The following is a 22781-nucleotide window of genomic DNA, read 5'->3' on the forward strand; positions in this document are numbered from 1 at the left end:
GGCTTACGCCTCTTTGATACGACCAGCCAGGAATATTAATTATAACGTGTAATTACTAGGATTAAGGTTAATACTTGTTTATTATCTTCTAAAACTGATTTTATTATACAAGATATTTGAAATCGTTGATCTATTATGTGCTCAACAGAAATTTAAAAAAATCTTAAGGTCTTTATTAAAAGGGCTTTTAATCTATTTACAAAATAACGTAGGTATAGAGTCAAATTCCCTTTTCTCCAAGGTCAAATTACGACAGCATTTTAATAAATCCAAATAATAGAATAAATTACTACTATAAAGAGTTTTCTTGCCTTAAAATCGTATTACTTAGAGGTTCACTCTTAATTTATTAGCTACCTTTAGTTTATTAATTTTTAAACAGCAACAATACGTAGGCACAAAATTTCAATTTTCACGTTCCTTTAAAATATGCCTTAATGTGTTATCACATTGTTTATGGCCGCACCTTTGATTAAAACGCGAGCGAAATTACCCAGCGATGCTCCTCACATTGTTTCCAAAATAAACGACGAAAGGTAATTACGTTTGTTATACTTCGCCCTTATTAGTACACGTTTTCTTTCATAACAGCATGAGTTATACAATACTGGTTGTTCACATCGCGTCATGATGGTGTGAGCTCATTAAAATAAAAGGTCTTGTTGTTGTAAAGGAATTTGTCGCTAATCTACTTTGAGGTTATAATCGTCAGATTAGTCTTCTCTTGTTTACACCTAAAAACTAGATATGTTTCGCTTATAAGCGTGTTATATACCTCTATATACAAGTACTATCATATGAGTACATAGCAGATATATTAAAGAAAGTCTTATAAAACGGTTCATAGATAAAATTCGCTCGCTCTTTATTTGTATGTAATCACATGAACCCTCGGATAAGTAGCGAAGCTCGCTCGAGTGTCACTCCAATCTGACATGACGAGCTCTCAACGTTTAAGTTGGTCCAAATCAATCGTAAGTACGAAATTAAATTCGCACTAAGACTCGCGACTCCGCCTCGACGGATACGGGATCGAGTGAGGCCGTTATTTATTCATTCTGATGGTAAATTAGATTACATTAATGTTAATAGATAAACAGTATGCTAATTAACCCTTTGATCGTTTAACCCTTTCATTTTTGTTCTCACTGCCAGTATAAATTGAATGCACGTAGAAAGTGTCTTTTGTTTTAACGGGTCTATCGTTTTTAGGACGTTAAGATTAACAAGGCAGTTATAATGTCTCTGATACCGGAGGTTCCTTAAAACAATTATTAAGAGTACGATAGTATACATGTCTAATATTATTACCTTTCTTCATAGGACTTCTCTTTAGGAACCTACTTTTTGGTACATACTCTATAAGTTCCGACATAGACCAAACTATAACAACTTACTGTATCTGTAAGTACAGCGACCTATTCTTGTAACTTTTATTCCTCCATTCCAAGTCCAAACCGCGCCAATCGTTGGCAGCTCTCGCTCCATACGTCACTTGTTTCAATTTCACTCCGACCCGATGCGACACACCAGAATACAACACTACGCTAATTATTTCCAAACTGAACGCGAATAAACGAGTACGTACAAAAGACAAATTATGCGGCGGATGATGTTGTTATAGACAGGCATTAATTTAAAGTTGCTTACGTGTACCGTCAGTTTCGCCGTGATGCGAGCTCCTCGGGAGCTAGCGTATTTATTCTGCCTACATATTAAATTACTTTTACAGCGAGTAACTTCGCTACGTTGCATCTAGCTGCAGTGCATCACGAAATTATGATTTACAGTGCGCGCTCGTGAAACTTTTATTTAAGAGGCAATGCACAAGTGCCGCGCATTCGGTTCGCTGTTTATTAGTTAGTTATCGTGACTGCTACAGCGTGTGGTTCGTTAACATGAGAATTTCAAACAAAGGCTTTTAAAGATACATCTTTTATCTTAAATAAAATGATAGCGATATAATTAATTTAAGAGAATAATGGTATTTTAAAAGTGAGTAACTTCTTCAGACATTTTAATCGCAATGTAAATGACAACTAAATAAGTTTCTTAGGAAAATTACTAAAAGTACCTTCCAAAACGAATGTCAAGAGGAAAGCAACAGTTCATTATTTATCGATTTCATCGTGTTGCTACGTATTTCAAACATAATGCCAGCACTATGCAGTATTAATTGCTTGCTACGATATGTGCTACGGCGTAGCGGTCCGTAGCGTCTACGGCGCCGTAAATTCTACAAATATTACGCTTCAGTTCATTGAACTGCTACGGTTACTGTGCTGTGTTACGGACCTATGTACAGTTACTGAGAGCTTGGAACTACGTGAATCATTTTCCGTGGGAAAACTCAAGACGTGGTCTTTGAATTCGTAAAATACGTTTTGATTTGTTTCGTTGTGAGTGGCAACGTATTTTGAATAATATTCGTATGAAGAATAAGTATACATAAAATTGAAATATAGTCATGAAATATTGAGATGCATATTTACTAGAATAAATTCTTAACTGCCTCAGTGTCGTGATCGCAAGTGCGACTGCCAAGCAACAAAACTCAGATTGCCTATTTTTATTTTAAATGTAGGATTGTTGAGATTAAGAACTGACTACTTAGTGACATTGAGAACTGCTGGAACGTGGCTTAACCAGAGAACCTTCGTACCGCTTCAGCTATATCAATCATCAACATCATCATCAGCCGGAAGACGTCCACTACTGAACCTCCCCCTTAACAACAACATACAGCTACAGCAACATACATAGAGGCTCTATGCTATACGGATTTAAGCTACAACATAGCGAGTACATAACAATATCCAGCACAATGTGTACTGAACACAACGTAAAACGGGAGCCAACAAGTCTGCATGCATCTTATCTAATGATTCCCCAAACGCTCTCGTTAAACTTCCCATTGTTTGGCAAAGTTCGAGCAAGTAATTGTACGGTAACGACCGAAGAAATATATTGTTTACTAATTACTAAACAAACTAACTGCAGATCGCCTTGCTCTAGTGGTTCGGAGTGTAACTGGTAAACTATTTACCTATACGTTACTTCGGTTTATACTTTCGTGTTGCTTTATAACTTCACGGGCACCTACGAGGGTCAACTTTGTGCTTGAGAAGAAAGAAAAGAAGAACTAACTACCTGAGATCTTTTTTTTTATGGTATGGATCACCTGTTGGTAAGCAATCATCGCCGCCCATGGACACTTGAAACACCAGAGGCGTTACAAATGCGTTGCCGGCCTTTTGGGGGTTATGAATTTTAGGGTTGTTAGGAAATCGGGGATTAGGAAGATTGAAAAAGGGAGAAAATTGGGCCTCCGGTAACCTCACTCACACAACGAAACAACAAACGCAAGTGTTGTTTCACCCGGAGCTGCGGACTACCTAACGGGTTTACCGGGGCTCCAGCTCGAAAAGCAGGAGAAGAAACGGGGTGGTTTTTAGTCAGTAAGAGTCTGACACTCCTTCTCGCCTCAACGAAGGCGGGAGAAGCCATTAGATGATTTTCCCCCCTCAAAAAAAAAAAGTGTTGTTCACGTCGGTTTTCTGTGAGGCCGTGGTATCAGTCCGGTAGAGCCAGCCTATTTATTCCGAAGCATGCCTCTCCCACACTTCAAGCGAAATGCAAAAGAAAATAAGACTATGTTCTTAATTTTAACTAATTACCTTTCAAGTTTGGGAATTCAGTTTTAAACATTTCAAAAAAAAAATTGTTTTCTGCAGTAAAAAACAATTAACCTTCAAACCCGAAGTCTATCCTAAATCTAGAATAATTCATTTTACTCTTTAGATATCAAAGTGCGATAATTCCAGCACAATTGAAAACGTCGCCGGCAGACATCCGCTAATCATGCGGAAGGAGGGTACACGACGTTTAAACTAAATTTATAGCGACGAATGAATCGCGCTGGAGAGTCGAGCCGATCCTACGAAACGTACTTCATTAATAAATTGGCGAGCCAAGTGACAGCTGTTATTCTAATCATCGCTGGTTAACAGAGTTTTTGGCTGTTTCGTGTTTATTTATTGACCTCAAAATCGCCGTATGAATAAGAAATTCAGATTAAAAAACTAAAAAACCCGACTGCGTTTCTTTATAATATGAAAATGAAAAATCCCTAAAATAAGAAAGTCATCGTAAAATTGAAGCAGTCGGGACCCATTCTAAATATGAAGACTTAGTGAGGGTACATACGGCTGGCTTTCTAAAATGGGTCCCGAAACAATACATAACCATAAACATACATATACTCAAACAAACCCTCCTTCTGGCGCAGTCGGGTAAAAAGAACTACCTAGTAATTGTTCAACTAGATACGTATCTATTTATAGTTGACTTGTTCTTGTCCATTTAATCAAACAAAGGTCTTAGATATTTCTATACACGTGTCTGTCTAAGTCAACAAAACTAAAATGCCTTATTCCATCTTTCGAGAAATGTTTTGCATGAACAACTGAAAACTTCTATATATGACACAGCGTAGGTAGGTGATTAGGTACCTATATTTATGTAAAAGTCCCTAGTACTAATAATAGTTTCTTTTCATCTTGACTAAATATAGGAAATAGGAACACATGTAGCTTAAGTAACATTTGTAAATATGACGAATTCAAGATTATATATAAAAGACAAGTTCTGCATGTATTCAGATAGTGGCATATTTAGTGATAGGAAGCGTAAATCGCAACTGTTTGAATCTCACATTTTTTATGTTCACATTCTAAAATCAAGAAATGATGAAAGCCAGATAAATCCGGTTTATAAGATAAACGCGCTGACCAGTTACGTTGCCGTCCTCCGGAGAATAGCTACAACAAAATATAGAGCAACATTTTGGCAAAAGCGACACAAGATACGTCGGCATCGCAGCTTCAAATCTCCTGAAAATTATTCATGGCACAACGTCGTGCTGATGTTATTTAACTTAGATTTCGCAGTTACACGAATTTCCTGGTTTATTTTAGTCCCTATGAGATAGGCGGTTGTAAAGACACTTATACTTCGGCACTCCGTGAAGTACTCCTTTGCGCTTTTCACTTCTTTGAAGTTTTCTTGAGTGAAAGCGTTTTTAGTGGTCGGGGATTTCGAAAAATTAATGAAAGCAAAATTCACAAATGCGGTTCGGATATAATAATCGTTGTTATGGTCTTATATTATTTATGAAAGGCTTGTTCTGGAAAAATTAATGACTGTGTGGTTTCACTCTTTTAGGGACTAGACTGTGTGACCATTAACATATCTAGTAGGTACCCACAGCATCTATAATTCTACACATACCTTAATATTATAATGTGCTGTATTGGTAATTTGGTAGATATTAACATATTATCAATAAAGTACCTACTAAAAATATATAGGCACCAATAAACACGAGGTATTTTAATGAGAAAAACAGAATGCCTTAGGAAATTAAACATTTTATATAGGTAAGTGACTTTTTTAAACATTTTTAACAAAAAGAATTTTAAAAGATCGTGACAAAGGGCTGACATTATGATGGGCCTTCATATAAAAGTAAAGTAAAAGCATTTATTTCAATTTTACTTTTCAAATCTGTCAAAAGTTTAAACCCCTATCGAATCCTCCAGTATTTTAAAAATGATAAGCCTTTAAAAATGTAGTTTAGTATTCCAATCATGTCAGAAAACTCGCTCAGTTGATTGTGTATTGATTAGGACAATATTAATAAATAAAAATTGTGATTATATTCATGTTGATTATGTTCATGACTGCACGGTTGGTGCGGTGGCTGGGCAACTGGCTGCGGGTTCGATTCCCGCACGGAGCAATTCTTTGTGTGATCCACAAATTGTTGTTTCGGGTCTGGGTGTCATGTGTATGTGAACTTGTATGTTTGTAAACGCACCCACGACACAGGAGAAAATCCTAATGTGGGGCAACGTTTTTTAAAGAAAAGAAAAAAAGATGTTGAGAATATTTTGTTAAGTATTTGGTAGCGACAAAAAGAAATATTATTGAGTGCCTTGAAATTGTGTGACGTTGGAGTATACCTACTTGAATTCAGACTAACTTCATTTCTGTAAAATGTAAATGTAATAAAGCAATCATTCGTTTTACGTACTAAACACAGACATAGCTAATTTCTTTGTCAGCTTTCCAATAGAAAGGCGAGACAATAGCGCAGACACTACTATTCATACTGAGGCTTTCTTGCCGATGTGTATTCCTTCTTAGAGTAAAGAAATAAGGTTGAAAATGCTTTGTTATATAGTGTGAAGTAAGCTATTGTATAGATAGTAATAAGCCGGGTATTGAAGTAGGCTGCGAGGGCTCTCCGCCGGCCAGCGCCCCTGCTCAGCCCCTCGACCTAATGAAACGTAGACTACATCGGAACAACACGATTCTCCTGCACTCCGTCGCCTAGACGAGAAAAGCGTCCGTCTTCAAGATGCGCTAGTATTTGACGAGATTTTGTACGTAAGCTTTGTTTTTACGAAGCTTTATTTTATTTCAATGTTATTTTATATGCATCACGTGTGTTAAGCACATGTTATAATAGATTAACAGTTTTTGTCATTCTATTTAAACCTTTAGGTGGACTAAATAGGACATGATACAGGACATGACAAGACTGGTTTCTTCCAACCGATAGATCTGGAAGGCAGTGGAGCAGGTTTCCGCCAGTCACAGACGTGTTGTGGCCGATGTGATGACGAATACGAGTTTTCAAGACAATTCTCCGAGACTCCATAAACGAAAATAAATTGTTAAATTAAATAATGGGTATCAAGAAACTATAATATAATTATAAAAATATATAATTATAGTGTAGGATGCCGTCCATTTGGGCGGAGTGACGATAGCTGGGCAGAAGATAATGAAATTCTTTATACATAACATATAATTAGGTAAAGACTAACAAAATGAAAGACAATATATTTTCTTCGTTGTTTTAATGCATGACAGAATGACAGATCTTACTACATGATCATGAACGCTATGATAGCTACCAATGGGTCGTAAGTAACAAGTCAACTAGCAAGGTAAACACATTTTAGAAAAACCTTAATTATAAAATAAAACATCAACTATAGCGTTGCAAGAATATGGACTTACACGAACTACTGTTGAATATAACACGTTATTTTTGTCTTTTAAACAACTTATAATCAATTGATATAATCACGTCTTACACATTCTATAAACTAATGACTTTTAAAATGTTGCGCAACCACTTGCGCAAACAACTACAACTGTGACATTATTTGCGCAAATCACGTAATTCTGGAAGAAATCTTTGTGTTAATACAAGTTTTGCTTTACGTTTGAGAGCGTTCGGCGCTGATTGGTCGGTTTTTTCGAGCCGGGCAATCAAAGCGCCAAACGTGCTCTCGTTTCGATTACTTTAAACGTAAAACAAATTTGTACTCAGGGTACTGGTTTTGAAATAAATGCATATAATTGTAATGCATCCTTATATTCTAATACAACACTTACAAAACAACAAAGTAGACGTTTTATATTACATTAATCGTTTTTATTTTCTTTTAACAGTATTATACACTATAACAGTAGTTCGTATACTCAGCCCACACAAATGTATAATAACAATTGCCTTAAATACAACAGAATACAGTTTACCTAATTATTTATGATTTTATTATGACTCATAATCTAGTTTGCATAGACAGTGTAGAAATACTATGTCACTGATCAATAACACAATAATATACGTATAATTTGAAAATAAAACTCAGTCTTATAGTGCAAGACTAGGACATAACATTACAACAGAACATCTTGCAAAACCAATAATATTAATAACTGGAATTCATTTAAAAATATATTAAAACATTTAATAAATAACAAAATTATTATAAAAATCACTCATTTGGGATACAGTTAAAATAATAAGGTTTTAATGCTTCTAGGCGAGCCTACAAGTCACCGTTCACCTGAGTTAATGAGAATGATCCAAAATTATAATCCTAAGTTCCAATCTATCTTGCTTCTATCGATCTGATCCAACTTGGCTCGCCTATAGGTAGATTATGTCGTCACACAAATAACAACACAGTAGACAATATTACTTCTATACAGTCTATTCGACGCGACGGCTTTATGCGCCCGCGCAATGGAAGTTTAATATCATAATATGAAGGAATGTCACCAGTAGAAATTCTAAGAGATTACAAGATTAGTATCTTAGCGTTAATTTAACATACGGAAACTGTTAGCACAGATATTCCCGACAGTGCCTAAATAAGTTAAAAATCATGGTAACTACGTCATTATATAAAGTCGTTTCATAGAACTTAGATCAGATAATTGCATTGTATGTGGATTACTTTACGGAGTTATTTTCCTTTCACTTAGAAAATAATAAGTAACCAACATGATCACTGATCATAATAATTCGTGCTTGCAATGGTTCCAACTAAACTTCCCCGTAAAGTAGACAACTCTTCCCCAGCTTACAACCTAATATTCGATACTCAATAGTAATCAAACAACAAATACAATATATTTAGTAAATACATTCGTTTCCCGAGTTACAGTAAGTGTTCGTTTAGTAATTTAGTGAAATACAAATTAGTGTTTTAGTAAGTACTTATCATAAAAATCGATTAAGCATATTTTATAAAGTTACCTTTAAGAATGTAAAAGTAATCACGAATAAGGAATGTTTATGAGATTACACAAAGTAAATATCTTGAGATAAATTTACCGAGATTACAAATATTCACGTGCATAATAATGCAGTACATAAATGAGTACTTGGATAAAAATTGGAGGCTCCTCCAATAACAACGCAGGCTGTACGATTCGATATCAAAATAAATAATATTTATCACCTCGTATATTGCCCTCCTTACAAGTTACACGTGACTACACAATATACATCATATATTATTGGAACCTTAATTTAACCTTACTTCAGATAAACGCTACAAATATTAAAGCAAATGTAATCGTCTACATTCTGGGAATGTACCGTTTATAAAACAGTATACCTATTTATTTACAACGGAAATTATAAAAATACATCATTATGATCAATTCAAACGATAATTACATTTCTCTACGCTACATTAAGCTACAACATCAAACAAAACAAACATTTAAAATTGATATCTTTGGAAGAACAATGACAGCCACATACAAGCGAAGCAGCAACACTCGCGCCCTCTCGGACCGCCGACACAGACTACTACAGCCAATGTCACATGTATTGTCCGTTACGTTACGTTACGTCTTCAACTCTTTGGCAATGTCAATTTACAGTTACGGTGTCTGTACAAGTCATTCTTACGGAATTGGTTACATTTGGAACAGGACTAACAAGTCCTGCGGGAGACTGGCTTCAATAGTGAGACAAATGGTGCTTTCAATATGTAATCATCACTGGCTTCCATTGTAAAATAGTTCTATGAACTACGTCAGTCACTAAATAAGTTTACAAAATATTACTATTGATACGGGTCAGATATGAAGGGATCATGATAAATTGTTAACATCACAGATACGTCAGTTACAAGAGATTCGATGAGAAAGATGTTATGTGGGACTACTACTCTTATACAAGTTAACATAACACTAGCAAGGGGTGATGTAATAGTTACAATTACAAGAGATATTCCAAAGAATCCTACGGCTGACTCACATTACAAATCGTGGTGTATTCATGTTCATTCTCACATTAAATTTATTTTCATGTAACGATTTACATGTGAAAAATCACACAAAAATTCGAAGTAAAATTCTTCGCTGCCAATGTAAAAGGTAACATTCGGGTTGAAATATTTAGCATTCCGCCACGTTCACGGGTGTAGTACGATAACAGTCGCGATCTATATAGAGATGCGACGACAGTCCTAAGGAAAGGTTTAGGTGAGACTAGGCCGCGTAGTGTATTGGCCCGGGCTGGGCGGGCGCGGCCGCGGGCGCGGGCTATAGCGGCGGCGACGCCGGCTCCGCGCCCCCGGCCCCGCCCAGCGAGTGCACGCGCGCAGACAGCAGGTTGTGCAGGATGAACACCGCGGGCTTCGGGCTGCCCTCCATGTCCAGCTCCTGGCCACACAACGCATTAACGCGTATAGTAAATACTAAACTTTTCATTGCACGAGGATAAAGGTAGGTCTTTATTCAATAGTGAACATCTTCTAGCTGATGGAGATGACATTAGAAATACTTACGACAGTGTCGTCATCAGCGAAGTGTAGCCAGAGTGCGGAGCGGTCGTCGTCTGCGGAGGCGCGCAGCGCGTGCAGCGGGCGGCGGTAGAGCGCGCGCGCCCCGCCGCGGCCCAGCGACCCCGCCGCCTCCCACACGCACACGCCGCCCGCGCCCAGCGACAGACGCGCACACGCGCCGCGGAAACGGCAGCCTGGGGATACACACATATTCATATAAACTCATTTTTCTTTATTTCTACTAATTTCTGCCAGCAGCTTCCGCATGCAAGCTAGTCAAATATATCAGGATCATTTTTTTCCTCTAAACTGGCTATCTTATTAGCAACAGATATAGTAATGTAACTCACGGAAAGTAAACTCGGGCATGGCTCGCACGGCGTGATGCGCTCCGTCGACTAGTGCCCCGGCTACGGCGGCCAGGTCGTGCGGTGTGTCAGCCCTGAGCGCCCGCACGGCGAGACCGGCCGGTGTCCCGGCGCGGAGCCCTAGGGCTGCGGCCCCGCCCGCCGCGCGCCGCCACCACGCCAGGCGCGTGGCTGCCAGACCGAAGCACTCCGCGGGGGCACACCACGCCTCGCCAGACCAGGGCGCCGCCTCGTACAACCTGGAATACAATCACATTACTCTCGCGTAAGGAAAACACAAATGTATCTTCAAAATATTTTCGATTTCATTACAAAACAACGAAGTTTCAAGAACTATGCAGCGGAAAAAAACGGTTTACCAATAGGCTTAGGAAGCCTTCGGTCATGTCTTCTTTCCAGTAAACATAGATGATGTAATCGTTATGATGTCATCAACAAACACTACAGTCTAGACAATAAGCTACCATGGAGATAACACATTAAGATAAAGATTAAAGAGAGATTAAGAGAACAAACCATAACATACCTAATTTCGCGGTCGGTAATCGCAACAAAAGTGGGTTGCCAGCCATCTGCTTCGTCAGAGCTGTCCGAACCGCCAGATGCACTCATCTGCAAGTATTTAAAGATTTCTTTCAATAAATATACGACCAAATGATGTTACTAAAGAACAGGTGAAACAGTAAAATAAATTATATCTCACATGATCCTGTGGGGGTCGCCTAGCCAGCCAGCCAGCGTACCGCACGTCCCCCAGTAGCGGTCGCAGCCGCGGCCTGGCCCGAGCGAGCGCGGCCCGCGCGGCGCGGCGCACGGCGGCGTGCAGGGCGCGGTGCCACCCGGTCGCACCCTGAGCGCTGCTCGCACGCAACGCTAGGGCGTGCACGCCGTCCGGAGAGTAAATCTCGATTGTTCTCTCCTCTATTAACAGAAATAAAAATATATTTATATGAGATGCATAAGCATAATATTATTGCCATATTTCGTGTTTATTTCTCAGTGGTATAGTCCAGATTTGTACCTATTGCAAGGCATTAAGTTTTTTTTTTCTTTCTTATTTCTAAGTTAGGCTGTTTAGTCTAGTTAGTTAGTTCTAATGTATCAGCACTAGTAACTTTCGAACTAGAATGGAACTTATTCCATTCCATTGGGCTTGTGCTCACATTCAGCACTAAATGAGAGTTAAATCAACTTAAATCCAGTCTGTATTTAATTACCTGGATCTCGATGACGTAAGTTTTTGGCGATGCATGCCATCAACAAGGGTACATAGCGAGTGTCAGCGCGCCGGCGACGCGGTGATGGAGGTGAAGGTGGCACATCTGCCATGAAACCTCGCTGCAACTCCCATCCCACTTCGCTAATGATTGACGCCTTTCTGAAGTATGGAGTCACCTCACGGAGGTACTTAACTGAAATTAAAAGTGTACTCTCTTATAGTGTTGAACATTTTGCTAGTTAAACTATGGTACATAATTTTCTGAATAATGTTTCAAGTTTCTCTTTGAAGTTTGGTTCCTTGGTCATGTCATGTGTCAAGAATCTCATCATATTCTAATCATAATATGTAATTTGAACACATTTGAACCTCTAGTTTTACATACTTTTAACTTTAACTGATCTCATATAAATGAAAGTTTTATAAAAACGAATCTAAGAGAAATGTTTTTATAAAACTTTTTATTCTTTTTACTTATCAATAACTAAGCATGTTTTTATTGTTAAATAATATAACATTATGTATATTAATATTAAATAACATATTATTAACTACTTTCTATTATGTTAGGTAAACACTCCATAATATCAAATAAGTAGGTATATCTTTATATAACTTAAACTAAATTAAATTGAAATGATTGAATCTAATTATTGACCAGAAGACTAGCTATTTCTTCGGTCAGAAGATAAGCATTGCCATTCAACGTGGCAATGCGGCCAGTCTTTTGGGAACATTCCCCAGTCACAGTTATTTTTAAATTATTTTTCATTGTTTTAGTTTTAAATTATAGTAAGTTATACATATTTTTTTATTACTTGTTTTATTTCACATGGATTTAAGTAGCAATAATTATTGATGTATCTAAACTAAAATAAATTCTCAGCATTTGACTCTAGAATATTGAGTATGCAGTGACTTTATTTAGGTAGCTGCCACTTAATGCAGCCCTGGATAGTTCAATTAGCAGGTCGGCTTCACTGAATGGGTGTAATTAAGGTCAATATAGTTAGCCTATGCTTTGTAACTGGCTATGTGTTAACACTACTGCATTCTATTCTAGATACTCATGAATCATATGAACCCACTCACCTTCCAACTGCACCATTTTCCCAGCTCTTTTCAATGCTTTCACTGCCTCCTCATGTGTAGCATCCTTCAGGTCCTCACCATTCACAGATAGTATAGCATCACCAACATATAACTGTTCTGTAAGATCAGCTGCCATGCCCTTGAATATCTTCGATATCAGTATAGGCATATTATTTTCTATGCCACCTTTTATTGATATTCCCAAACCATTATTGTCTGACTTCACCACTTGTACTAAACGTTTCTGATTCGCAATAGCTTCAGGAACTTCCGTGAAGTCACTGTTTGGAGTCTCCACATTGTTGTTATTCAAGGTGCCGTTCAACGTGGTCGTCGCATCGTACCCATCATCGAGACACACGCTCAAATAATCCTCTTCCAGCGTACAATGCACGCGATACCAGACGCCGCGTACTAGCGTCTCCAGTAAGCCTGAACGTGAACATGTTGCACTGGGACTGTCACTACCCCCACTGGAGGCTCCGTTCTCCACCATCGTTTCTCTTGTTTTCACAACAAACAAGAAAAAACCCAAGAGCTCACGATTTTATTAAATTCATTCACGATATTTCTGATGCCACAGATATATCTCACTTCATTTTATAATTAAACATTGACTACTTAAGGCTACATAAAAAACAAACGCACTTTATTAAATTATCATGATAAAATACGAATTTATTGCACAATCGATAGGTACCTATACAATTTTGACAGCCCGTACGCCCCTGTCGCGTATACCACAGATGACAGTATAAATCATACCATAGATAGAAATAGTTTGCGTTATTCAAAGACAAGAGTAAGCTTCCTTACTCCAAATCGAATGAATGATCAAATCACAAACACTATTACAATTAAATAAAAGAAAATACTTACTTCCTAATACTAAATAAAAAATAATAATTTTTTCACGGATATTGATACTAATACGAGCATGCATGAAAAAACTGATGACTGTTGATGAAGCGAAAAAGGTATGAGTCGTAGCAATTGGCAACCCATTGTCTCTGCCTACCCCTATGGGAGACAGGCGTGAAGTTATATAAGTATGTTTGATATTAATAGTGATTGGTATCTCGTGTTAACTTAAATCGAATCAGATTCTTTTCAAAGCGACCGATTATAAAATTCTATTTATAATGATGAGACTATGGACATGTTTACTCTTCTGCCCCTCAATAGTCAATAGTTTAGTTTACTTTACTGTGTATACTTACAAAAAATACATGGATAAAAGTCACCAAGAGAATAGTTTATTTTCATGAGTTCATAGAGTATCTGATAAAGAATACAGAGTCGGTACTCGTGTGTTAAATCGGAGGCGCCACTGTAGTACGACGGTAGGTAAAAAGGCGACTTTGTGTGCTTCGACAAATTTTGCACTGACTTTGCCAAATTAACAAATTATATCTATGTACCTATAATCTTATTGTTCATAACTGCTACAACCACCAGTCGTGGATCGTGAGTCTGATATAACGCGCACTTAAAACAAAAATGCAAAAAAAAACTGAGAATAGAACTGAAGAGTTTTAGTGGTAACACTCGTTTTTATGTCGAAGATGTCGTGGGGGCCCGGAGATTTAAAACACCCGCTTGAGAGAGTGCGGGTTCGAAACCTATCAATTGCAAGTACCAATGTGACTTTTTAGACACCACTTACAAACGGTGTAGGAAAACATTGTGAGGAAATCTGAGCTTATAATTTCTTATCATAAGTTTGAAATCGCCAACCCGCATTGAGCAAGCGTGGTTATTAATACTCAAACCTTCTCCATGTGAGAAGAGGCTTTGATCAGAAGTGGCCACTTATAGGGTGATGATGTACTCGTTTTTATTCGTCAAACGAGGGTGATGTGTAATTATAAATTAATTATAGAAAACTTTTAAAAATTATTTATTACAGAAATACAATTTACATCTAAGTAAGAAACTAAATGTATCACATACAAACAAAAAGTCTTTGGCTAGTACAGGAAGTACTAAATATAAACATTTATAAAAAAAAACGTTATAAAAATGGATAACCGGTAAAATTTCAAAAAGAAATTGGATAGGTAAACAATAAGTTATTATAAATGTACACTTAAATTACGATTAGGTACTAACAGGCAAGCGACATGTGCTACCAACATACATTACAAAGGTGAAAAAATGCTGCCATCTTGCTAAATCAATATTATTGGAAGATCATGTTTGATTTGTTGGTAACACTATGCTTTAAAAACAAACTGCATACAATGAGATCGTATTCTAGAGTTGCCAGTATTAACGCCGATATTCGTCATTACAATCATCAGTAAAAATGTCCAGTTCACGGCTGTGAAGCATAAATTTTCTAAAATAAGTACAATATTGACAATTGTGTAGTTGATATTTTCAGTCAGTCTTATAAGCTAATACAACATTAGAATTTTGAAATACTTATTTACTTGGAACACACGCTGCTTCAGACACCACTTACACATTTTATTATAATAAAGTATTTTAATCATATTACAAGCAAAAATACATGGTCTAAAATAGAAGGATAATTCTAGTATAAATAATTTCCACTTCCCTATGGCAAACAGTGTGAAAACAACAAGTTTGTAGACCTCCCATTCTACAAAAGTTGGCTAGCTTTTTATAAATCATAAAAATTACTTTAGAAGTAGGTACATACATACTATGTATTATAAATTAAAAATATTTTAATAAGTAATAGAGATCTAACTTGATAAATTATGTACTTGAATACTTAAGTTTAAAAAAAATTCGTACGTACATAAAATGTAATTACGATCCCCTATCTGATGTAATATAAATAAAGAATTAAAATATAAGAATAAAATAAAATTAATTTAAAATTTACAACTAGTAGCATGGATTAGGCGGGGTATTTTTAGCTGTTGTAGGTACCATTTTATAAATAGATATCTCTAACACATAATAAAATACAATAAAGGCTGACATATGAAATTACGATTGTAACTAAATTATTACGCAACGTAACATTAACGTATTTATGCTATGTCTATTATGACAAACTGTAACTATCAAATATATCCCGAATCATTTTTTTTGTAGCTAAAAATGCATACAATAAATTAATCTAAAATAAATAATAATTGACAACAAAATGATCAGGGTTCCGATATATATCCAACGACTTTTTGTTATATATTATATAGCAATTTTGCCTAATCTAGAAGAAGGTTTCATGTTTTGGATTCATTTGTCTGATTTTACACACTATTCAAATAAACCATTAAATGCATATTACTTTAAGTTTATGTAAAACATGCAACAAATATATAGGTACACAAATAATACTATAAAATATCAACATGATATTCATACAAAATGGATATATTTCAAACCCTGAAAATAATAAAATCATAACTCTATTGTGGTCTTACTTGAACTTATAACTAAGTAAATAGATAAGTAAAGCCAATTGAAACATTATGTACTTTTTCTCATTGTACCTCTATATCGAATAACTCATTAGGTACTCATTTACATATAGTACACAACCATTATTAAAACTACACCTTACAACTATGTAAAATAAAGGAACTATTGGGAAACACTAATTATGGAAACATTGGCAGTATTGCGTCAGTAAAGGTCCACAGACCCGCATCGTACGCATCGCACGCAACGGATTTTAGTTTGTCTTGTATAGAAACTCATACAACTGCGTCCACTGATCCGCATCATCGGCAATGCCTACATGCGATGTGTACCGATGACGTCATACGGAATGCCGATGCCAAAAATCCGAATGAAAGTGGTATCGGCAATCCGATTGCTGATACTCGCTTCGGCAATCCGATCGCTGTCGATACAGTGGACGCAGTCTGAAAAATTAATCCGTTTGATGCGATTCGTCCGATGCGTACGATGCGGATCTGTGGACACTTACCTTAAAACGGAGACAGGCAAAATTGTGACTTAAAACTCGAACAATGTAACAAAATAGAAATAAAAACTTAACTTCGGAAGTGTCATGAATCATCGAGCATTGATTATACGTCTGTGATTCGACGGAAGTGGCTTACACAATCACATAACATTATGAAGACTAAAGTGTTACAAAAACTACCTCTTTTTACAAACCTAACTTACACTAACTTCTTATTTAAGTGTAAAATGCACGAAGCATCAAAGTAAAACATGTCAAACATTGGCTATCTATTCTATCAAAGAGTAGGACACAAATGAAGTGTAAATACGCGAAGCAAGTCAACTTGTGTAGTGAACATACAGCACAATGGCTGTCGCAATCGACAGAGCGAAGATTTTCGTTGCGTATCTTATCATTCCATTTATAAACACTCCATGATTTGTACCATCTCTTAAATTTCGTTACCAAATTGTGAGTTGGGTAATATCCTAACCACTGTATCTTTCGTACCTACTTTTTCTGTATCGATGAGCGATCCCGAGCTATGTTTCTTTGTCTTGGGTGCAAGAGGTGGCACCTCACTGCACGTGGAACAATTATCATCTGTAACTTTAGAGCTAGAACCTGCCGCGCTGAACTTTTTCAGGCTGCCCGTGGCCAGGGAGCCATTGGATGAGGAGCAGTGTGGTGGCAGTAAAGGTACCCGCTCCTGCAAGTCTCGGCTGGAACCTGATGGCCGGTGCCCAAAACCACTGCTTCCAGGCTCGGAAGCTGCGATTTCTGGACACCCGCCCATATTTATCCATTCTTGGATCCTGAAACAATGGTTTTGCAGATTCAGAAACCAGAATTTGTAGAAAAGAAAAAAATATCTTAGAGACAAGTGTTCCAGCACACAAGCCAATTCAAGGCGAACCGCTAGTATAATAATTGTTAACACAAAATTATTTATTTTCCAAATTCAGACTTCGATAACACTCTTAAGAGAATTGAGACCTTCAAAGTAAACAGTTTTACTTACCTATTAACAATTTCCTCGAAGTTAGGTCTCCTCTGCGGCGTATGTTTCCAACAGTCCCTCATGAGTGCGTACATTGGTGCCGGGCAGTTTGCTGGAGCCGCGAGTAGCTCGCCCCCGCGCACCATCGATATGACTTCTTGATTGCTATATCTGTGAAAAGAAAGAAATTGGAATAATAATGAGTATTCAATATTCAATTATGCATGTATGTACATAAATTAGTCGATAGTTAAGTCATTATTTTCTTACCCATAATAAGGCTGCAATCCATAACTGTATATTTCCCACAATACTACTCCATATGACCAAATGTCGCTTTCTGTCGTGAATTTACCGTAAAGTATAGATTCTGGTGGCATCCACCTTACTGGCAGTAAACTCTTTGACTGTACCTGAAAAATAAATAGTATTAAAAACATTAGTTCAACATTTCCATTGCATACAAAAAGTTAGTCATAATGCAAATCGATATGTATCAACACTTTCAATAAGTGAAAGGAATGAAATAAGAAAAAAATATATGAGCTTGTATCGCAAATTCCAATATGCGTGATGTTCTAAGATCGTCAATAGATAAGTAGCATAAAATATTCGCGCAGTGTAAAATATTGCATGCTATGCATTCATGGCAATCAGTAACCATTAATTACATTCTTTATTCATGCATACAGATAATGCACGTCAATATAATTACGGTGACATTTTAGTTTCTTTTTTCAAATACATATCAGAGAAAAATACTCACTCTATAATAATCTGAACTATAGATATCTCTTGAAAGACCAAAATCTGATATTTTGACAATAAAGTCGTCAGAGACAAGACAGTTTCGAGCCGCAAGGTCCCGGTGAACATAATGATGTGAAGCAAGGTATTGCATCCCAGATGCAATGTTATTCGCGATGTTTAGCAATCTCATCGGCGGTAGACCTTTCCCAGAGGGTGGCGCACGGCCCATCAGAAACTCGTGGAGATCCCCTCGCGCCATAAACTCAAACAACATACATAAAGGCTCTTCTCTCAATGCTACACCAACAATACACACTATGTTATCATGAGTTAATTCAGATATCAAGTCTATTTCTCTTCTAAAGTCTGCCTGTGTTTTAGCTGAAGCATTCTCTTTCAATGCCTTCACAGCAACAAACTGTGTTTCACCATTCTTTTTCAGGGCTCCTTTATAGACTTTGCCAAAAGCTCCTTCACCCAATTCTTCCAAGAATTTGATTTGTGATAGAGAGTATTGAGGAATACGAAGCACTCCATTGCCTCTGGTATTCCTGGTCAGGTGGGGCTGATTGGCTATATTGTTGGTCAGGAGTTCACTCATTTCTATTGGTGAATTAAGTCTAGAATTGCCATAGATGTTTTTATCAGCATTGGGTAAATTAATATCTCTAATTGTGGAAGCATTATTCTTATTTTTATGTCTGTAGCACAAACAAATAATAAATCCAATAATTGTAAGAGTCAATAGAAGAAAAACTATGACAATGTAAATCCAGATTTTGTGAGCACATTTTGGAATATCACAGAGCTGCTTGTCTGTTTTACCATCTTTCTCAATGATGCACCACGGCTGCTCTTTAACACCTCCAGGATTTCTACAATAACTGTGTGTTCCAGCAAGTTCAGGATAATCCGACAATGTGACATGTAGTTGTTTAGACCACTCAACACAAGGCATGCCATTATTTGCTATATTGACTCGCCCTAAGTATCCACTTCCATTTTCCCAGTAACATTCATCGTCAGATACCATTACTGCTCCAATACTAATTCTCAAACAGTCAGGATCATTTTCGGGAAGGTCTTGGCATTCCTCTAGAGTTAACTGCTGTCCTATATGTGGATGTCTCTTAGCTATAGCATACTCTTTCTGGCAAAGTTCATTCTCCAATATTTCACAATCTTGTTTACAGACCCTTCGTAGAACTGTCGAGTTATAACGGAAATCAAACATTGATGCAAATGAGCTATTAGAATCCGTATACATACTAGGTAGTTTGCCAAATGGCAAATTTTCAAAAACAATTTCATGTAGCTCATTATCATTGATTTTAATTGCAGGATCAGACTGGAGAGTGAATAGTTTTCTAACCTCCTTATAGAACTTACTGTTGGTAACAATAGGATCTCTACAGATTGGGAATGTTGAGTAACAGAGACTGGGCACGGCATAGCCCTCACAGCGAGGACTTATATCATTAGAATATTTAGTGACTTGGAATGCTTTCAGCAGTTTATCTTCAAGAGCTTCCTGGCTGGTATTGTAAGGTATGTATACAAATTGACCCTTCAAATGTTCTGCACACACACTTCCTAAATATTCTTGGCATATTGGTTCCAACTTTTTTGACTCAGTGGAATTGGTATTGTTTAGTGTTTGTATATTTTCGGATGATAGACCGGGAGTGGACTGCACATTAATATCTAGCTGGCTGTAGATATCAGTGTTGGGAAACAATGAAGCATATGTAGGAATCTCATAGTTTTCAATGCCTTGTTCTACCTTTAATTGTGATGTCTGTTTCTTCTCATAGTTTTGTTTAATTACACAAGTATAGTTGCCTTTGTCACTTACAATCAAGTCTTTGATTCTTAAATTTGTACCTATTGTGCCATTGCTCTTATCAATCTTAGTGGTTATTTTCATTCTTTGTGTTGAGTTATCATCAATAATTTTACCGTCTTTCAACCAATATACTTTAACATTTTCCAATAGTTTCTGCTGTATGTGATCAGGGGGAGCTTCTTTTAGCAATGTTACCACACCTTCCCTATTTTTAGTGTACTTTTCCACCTTCGTATAATTCATGATCGCCTCACATTTGAAACGCACATCACTCTTCGGAGCCCTGGTGATGACGGGTGGTAAGGTTTTCGAGAAGAAAATGTCAAGTTTTATGTTCCATACTTTCTGCTCCGACGTTGAGTTTGACTTTAGCAATGAGATAGAATCTGTTCTGTCCGATCTTGCACATTTAATAACACACAAATATAAGCACAAAACAATAAATACACTGCAGTGTTTCATGACTAACACTTCCCATAACACCGATGCCTATCTCAAATTGTAAATTATCGCTTGTATCTAAAATAAATTATGTAATTTGTTTGTGTAGCACAAGAAAATATGAACTTATTTAGCTGAACGTCGTGTTTAAGTTACATATTTACAAGAAAATATTTGTTTCTAAATAAAATCACTCGAAATTACAAGTGACAGCGAAACAACACCAACCACTATCAATGACAAACTGGGGTTGCCAATACCAATTTTACCATTACTGTCATTTCATTTTTTTTTTGTATTTAATTTTTTTTATTTACATAGGAACACAGTGCTCGTAATATACTTAACTAATTATTACATTACGCATTGTTTCTCTCATTTTGTCTAAGCAACACTAAGTAGTGATGCAGGTATAGTTACCTTTACAAGGGTTTTGCGGAGTTTTGCCCCTGAACTGACATTTGAAAAATATTAAGGTTTTAGATTGCAGTGGATTTGCTGTGCTACTCTATTTATGTAAAATAATATAAAACAACCCCTTCTTAAAATATTACTTATTTATTCCAAAATGTAACTTGCAACATTACAATAAATATTAGGTATTTTGGTCCTTTTTATACAGTGTTGATTAATAAAATCGTGCATTTTAGAAACTATTTTGTTCTAACTCTTCTTCTATTTCCTCTCTGAGAACTAGTCCACCAAGAAGTGAAGAGTCGGGGGGTAGCCACTCGCAGCTGGTATCCTCCGATGAACATGCCTGCAAATAAAATTAATTTATTTCCTGACCGGCCATATTATTGACATAGGTCACAATATTGTATTATGTATAATGAGAAACTCATAACAATGACCTATGAGTATAGGTAGATATTTAATAACACTAACGTTTTGTATTTAATCAGACTTTCATGATTTTCGCCATTAAATTGTAAAAATTATATGGACTATATTAATCAATACATGACTATAAATAATTGAATATTCTCGGACCTGACATCTGCAAGAGGTAGCTTCAACGTAGTGGTAAATGTCAGTGCCGGGTTGTACTCCGGGGTCGCAGTGACGCAGTTTCACTGAAGCGTGCTTTCGGTCCCCATGCACGCACACAGGGTGATGGGACTGTTTGTACGGAAACTGCCAGTCGGAAATCTGAAAATTGTGAACACCTTTGTTATAAGGGAGAAAAATTATTGTTGCATGTAGACTGATTAAAGGTCATAGCCAATCATAAGTACAACAAACGAAACTTGATCACACTAGAACTTTCTTCTAAGAAATAGATGCATTTAGGTACAAGCACATTTATTCTTATTCACTAGCACAGCAGAGGTAGGTAGACCTGGAAATTCAAAAAATTATGGATCAAAGAGTTGATCCGTGTGGGAATCGAACGAGTGACAGATATTACTTACACGTCATATTGCAAATCCCAATACCTAAAATTTGTCCAGGAATATTGAAACGAGTATTTCATGAGGTACCTACCTCATAAGAAAGGCAGTATCCTCCACAGCCAGTGATCTTGACATCATCCCAACACCGTCTTCCATTGAGGTCTGTCTGCATAGCTTTGTGCGTGTGTCGTTTGACCTTGCAGCGTCCCGTCAGCGAAGCACCCGTGCACATCAGCGCCAAGCAGCAGAACACCAGCGTCACCGTCGAAACACTCATACTCCTCACGAGACCCGACATCATTGACACTGGAATCATTTTATATTTATCACTATCAACACCTGATGCAAAGAAAAATAGATTCAATGCTTGTACATTTGTTTATAGAGAATAATGACACTGATTCTAAAGCTGATTTAACACGAGCCTTAAGAGATGTTCCCAAACCTTGTTCGAAGCTGGATGCTGAACTGTGTGCCGAAAGTCCATCGCAAAATGTTTTTATAAAGGAATGAAGTGGACGTCACGGCATTTCTTTCAGTTCGCTTCACACAACAATAGAGCACGAACCATTAGCCCCGCGACAGTACCGTTAAGCTGGATAAAAAT

The 22781-nt window shown here is 37.0% G+C and overlaps 3 protein-coding genes across 3 annotated transcripts; all 3 read right to left on the reverse strand.

Moving 5' to 3' along the window:
- Positions 1-6909: 6909 nt before the first annotated feature.
- On the reverse strand, positions 6910-13592 carry LOC118265289 (beta-1-syntrophin). The gene is made up of 7 exons (XM_035578098.2): positions 12846-13592; positions 11752-11946; positions 11238-11455; positions 11061-11146; positions 10517-10773; positions 10170-10360; positions 6910-10044 (listed from the first exon to the last, which is right to left on the reverse strand). The coding sequence occupies exons 1-7, from the start codon at positions 13339-13341 to the stop codon at positions 9925-9927; spliced, it is 1563 nt and encodes a 520-aa protein (XP_035433991.1). The 5' UTR covers positions 13342-13592; the 3' UTR covers positions 6910-9924.
- Positions 13593-14729: 1137 nt separating this feature from the next.
- On the reverse strand, positions 14730-21012 carry LOC118265106 (tyrosine-protein kinase transmembrane receptor Ror). The gene is made up of 4 exons (XM_035577821.2): positions 18507-21012; positions 18011-18153; positions 17762-17911; positions 14730-17555 (listed from the first exon to the last, which is right to left on the reverse strand). The coding sequence occupies exons 1-4, from the start codon at positions 20796-20798 to the stop codon at positions 17192-17194; spliced, it is 2949 nt and encodes a 982-aa protein (XP_035433714.2). The 5' UTR covers positions 20799-21012; the 3' UTR covers positions 14730-17191.
- A 304-nt stretch (positions 21013-21316) lies between these two features.
- On the reverse strand, positions 21317-22781 carry LOC118265105 (thyrostimulin beta-5 subunit). Its single transcript, XM_035577819.2, has 4 exons — positions 22620-22781; positions 22266-22480; positions 21771-21929; positions 21317-21537 (listed from the first exon to the last, which is right to left on the reverse strand). Exons 2-4 carry the CDS (start codon positions 22473-22475, stop codon positions 21424-21426), a joined length of 483 nt encoding a protein of 160 aa, XP_035433712.2. The 5' UTR covers positions 22476-22480; positions 22620-22781; the 3' UTR covers positions 21317-21423.

Source organism: Spodoptera frugiperda, chromosome 28 (assembly GCF_023101765.2).
Source record: "Spodoptera frugiperda isolate SF20-4 chromosome 28, AGI-APGP_CSIRO_Sfru_2.0, whole genome shotgun sequence".
In the NCBI taxonomy this organism is placed as follows: domain Eukaryota; kingdom Metazoa; phylum Arthropoda; class Insecta; order Lepidoptera; family Noctuidae; genus Spodoptera; species Spodoptera frugiperda.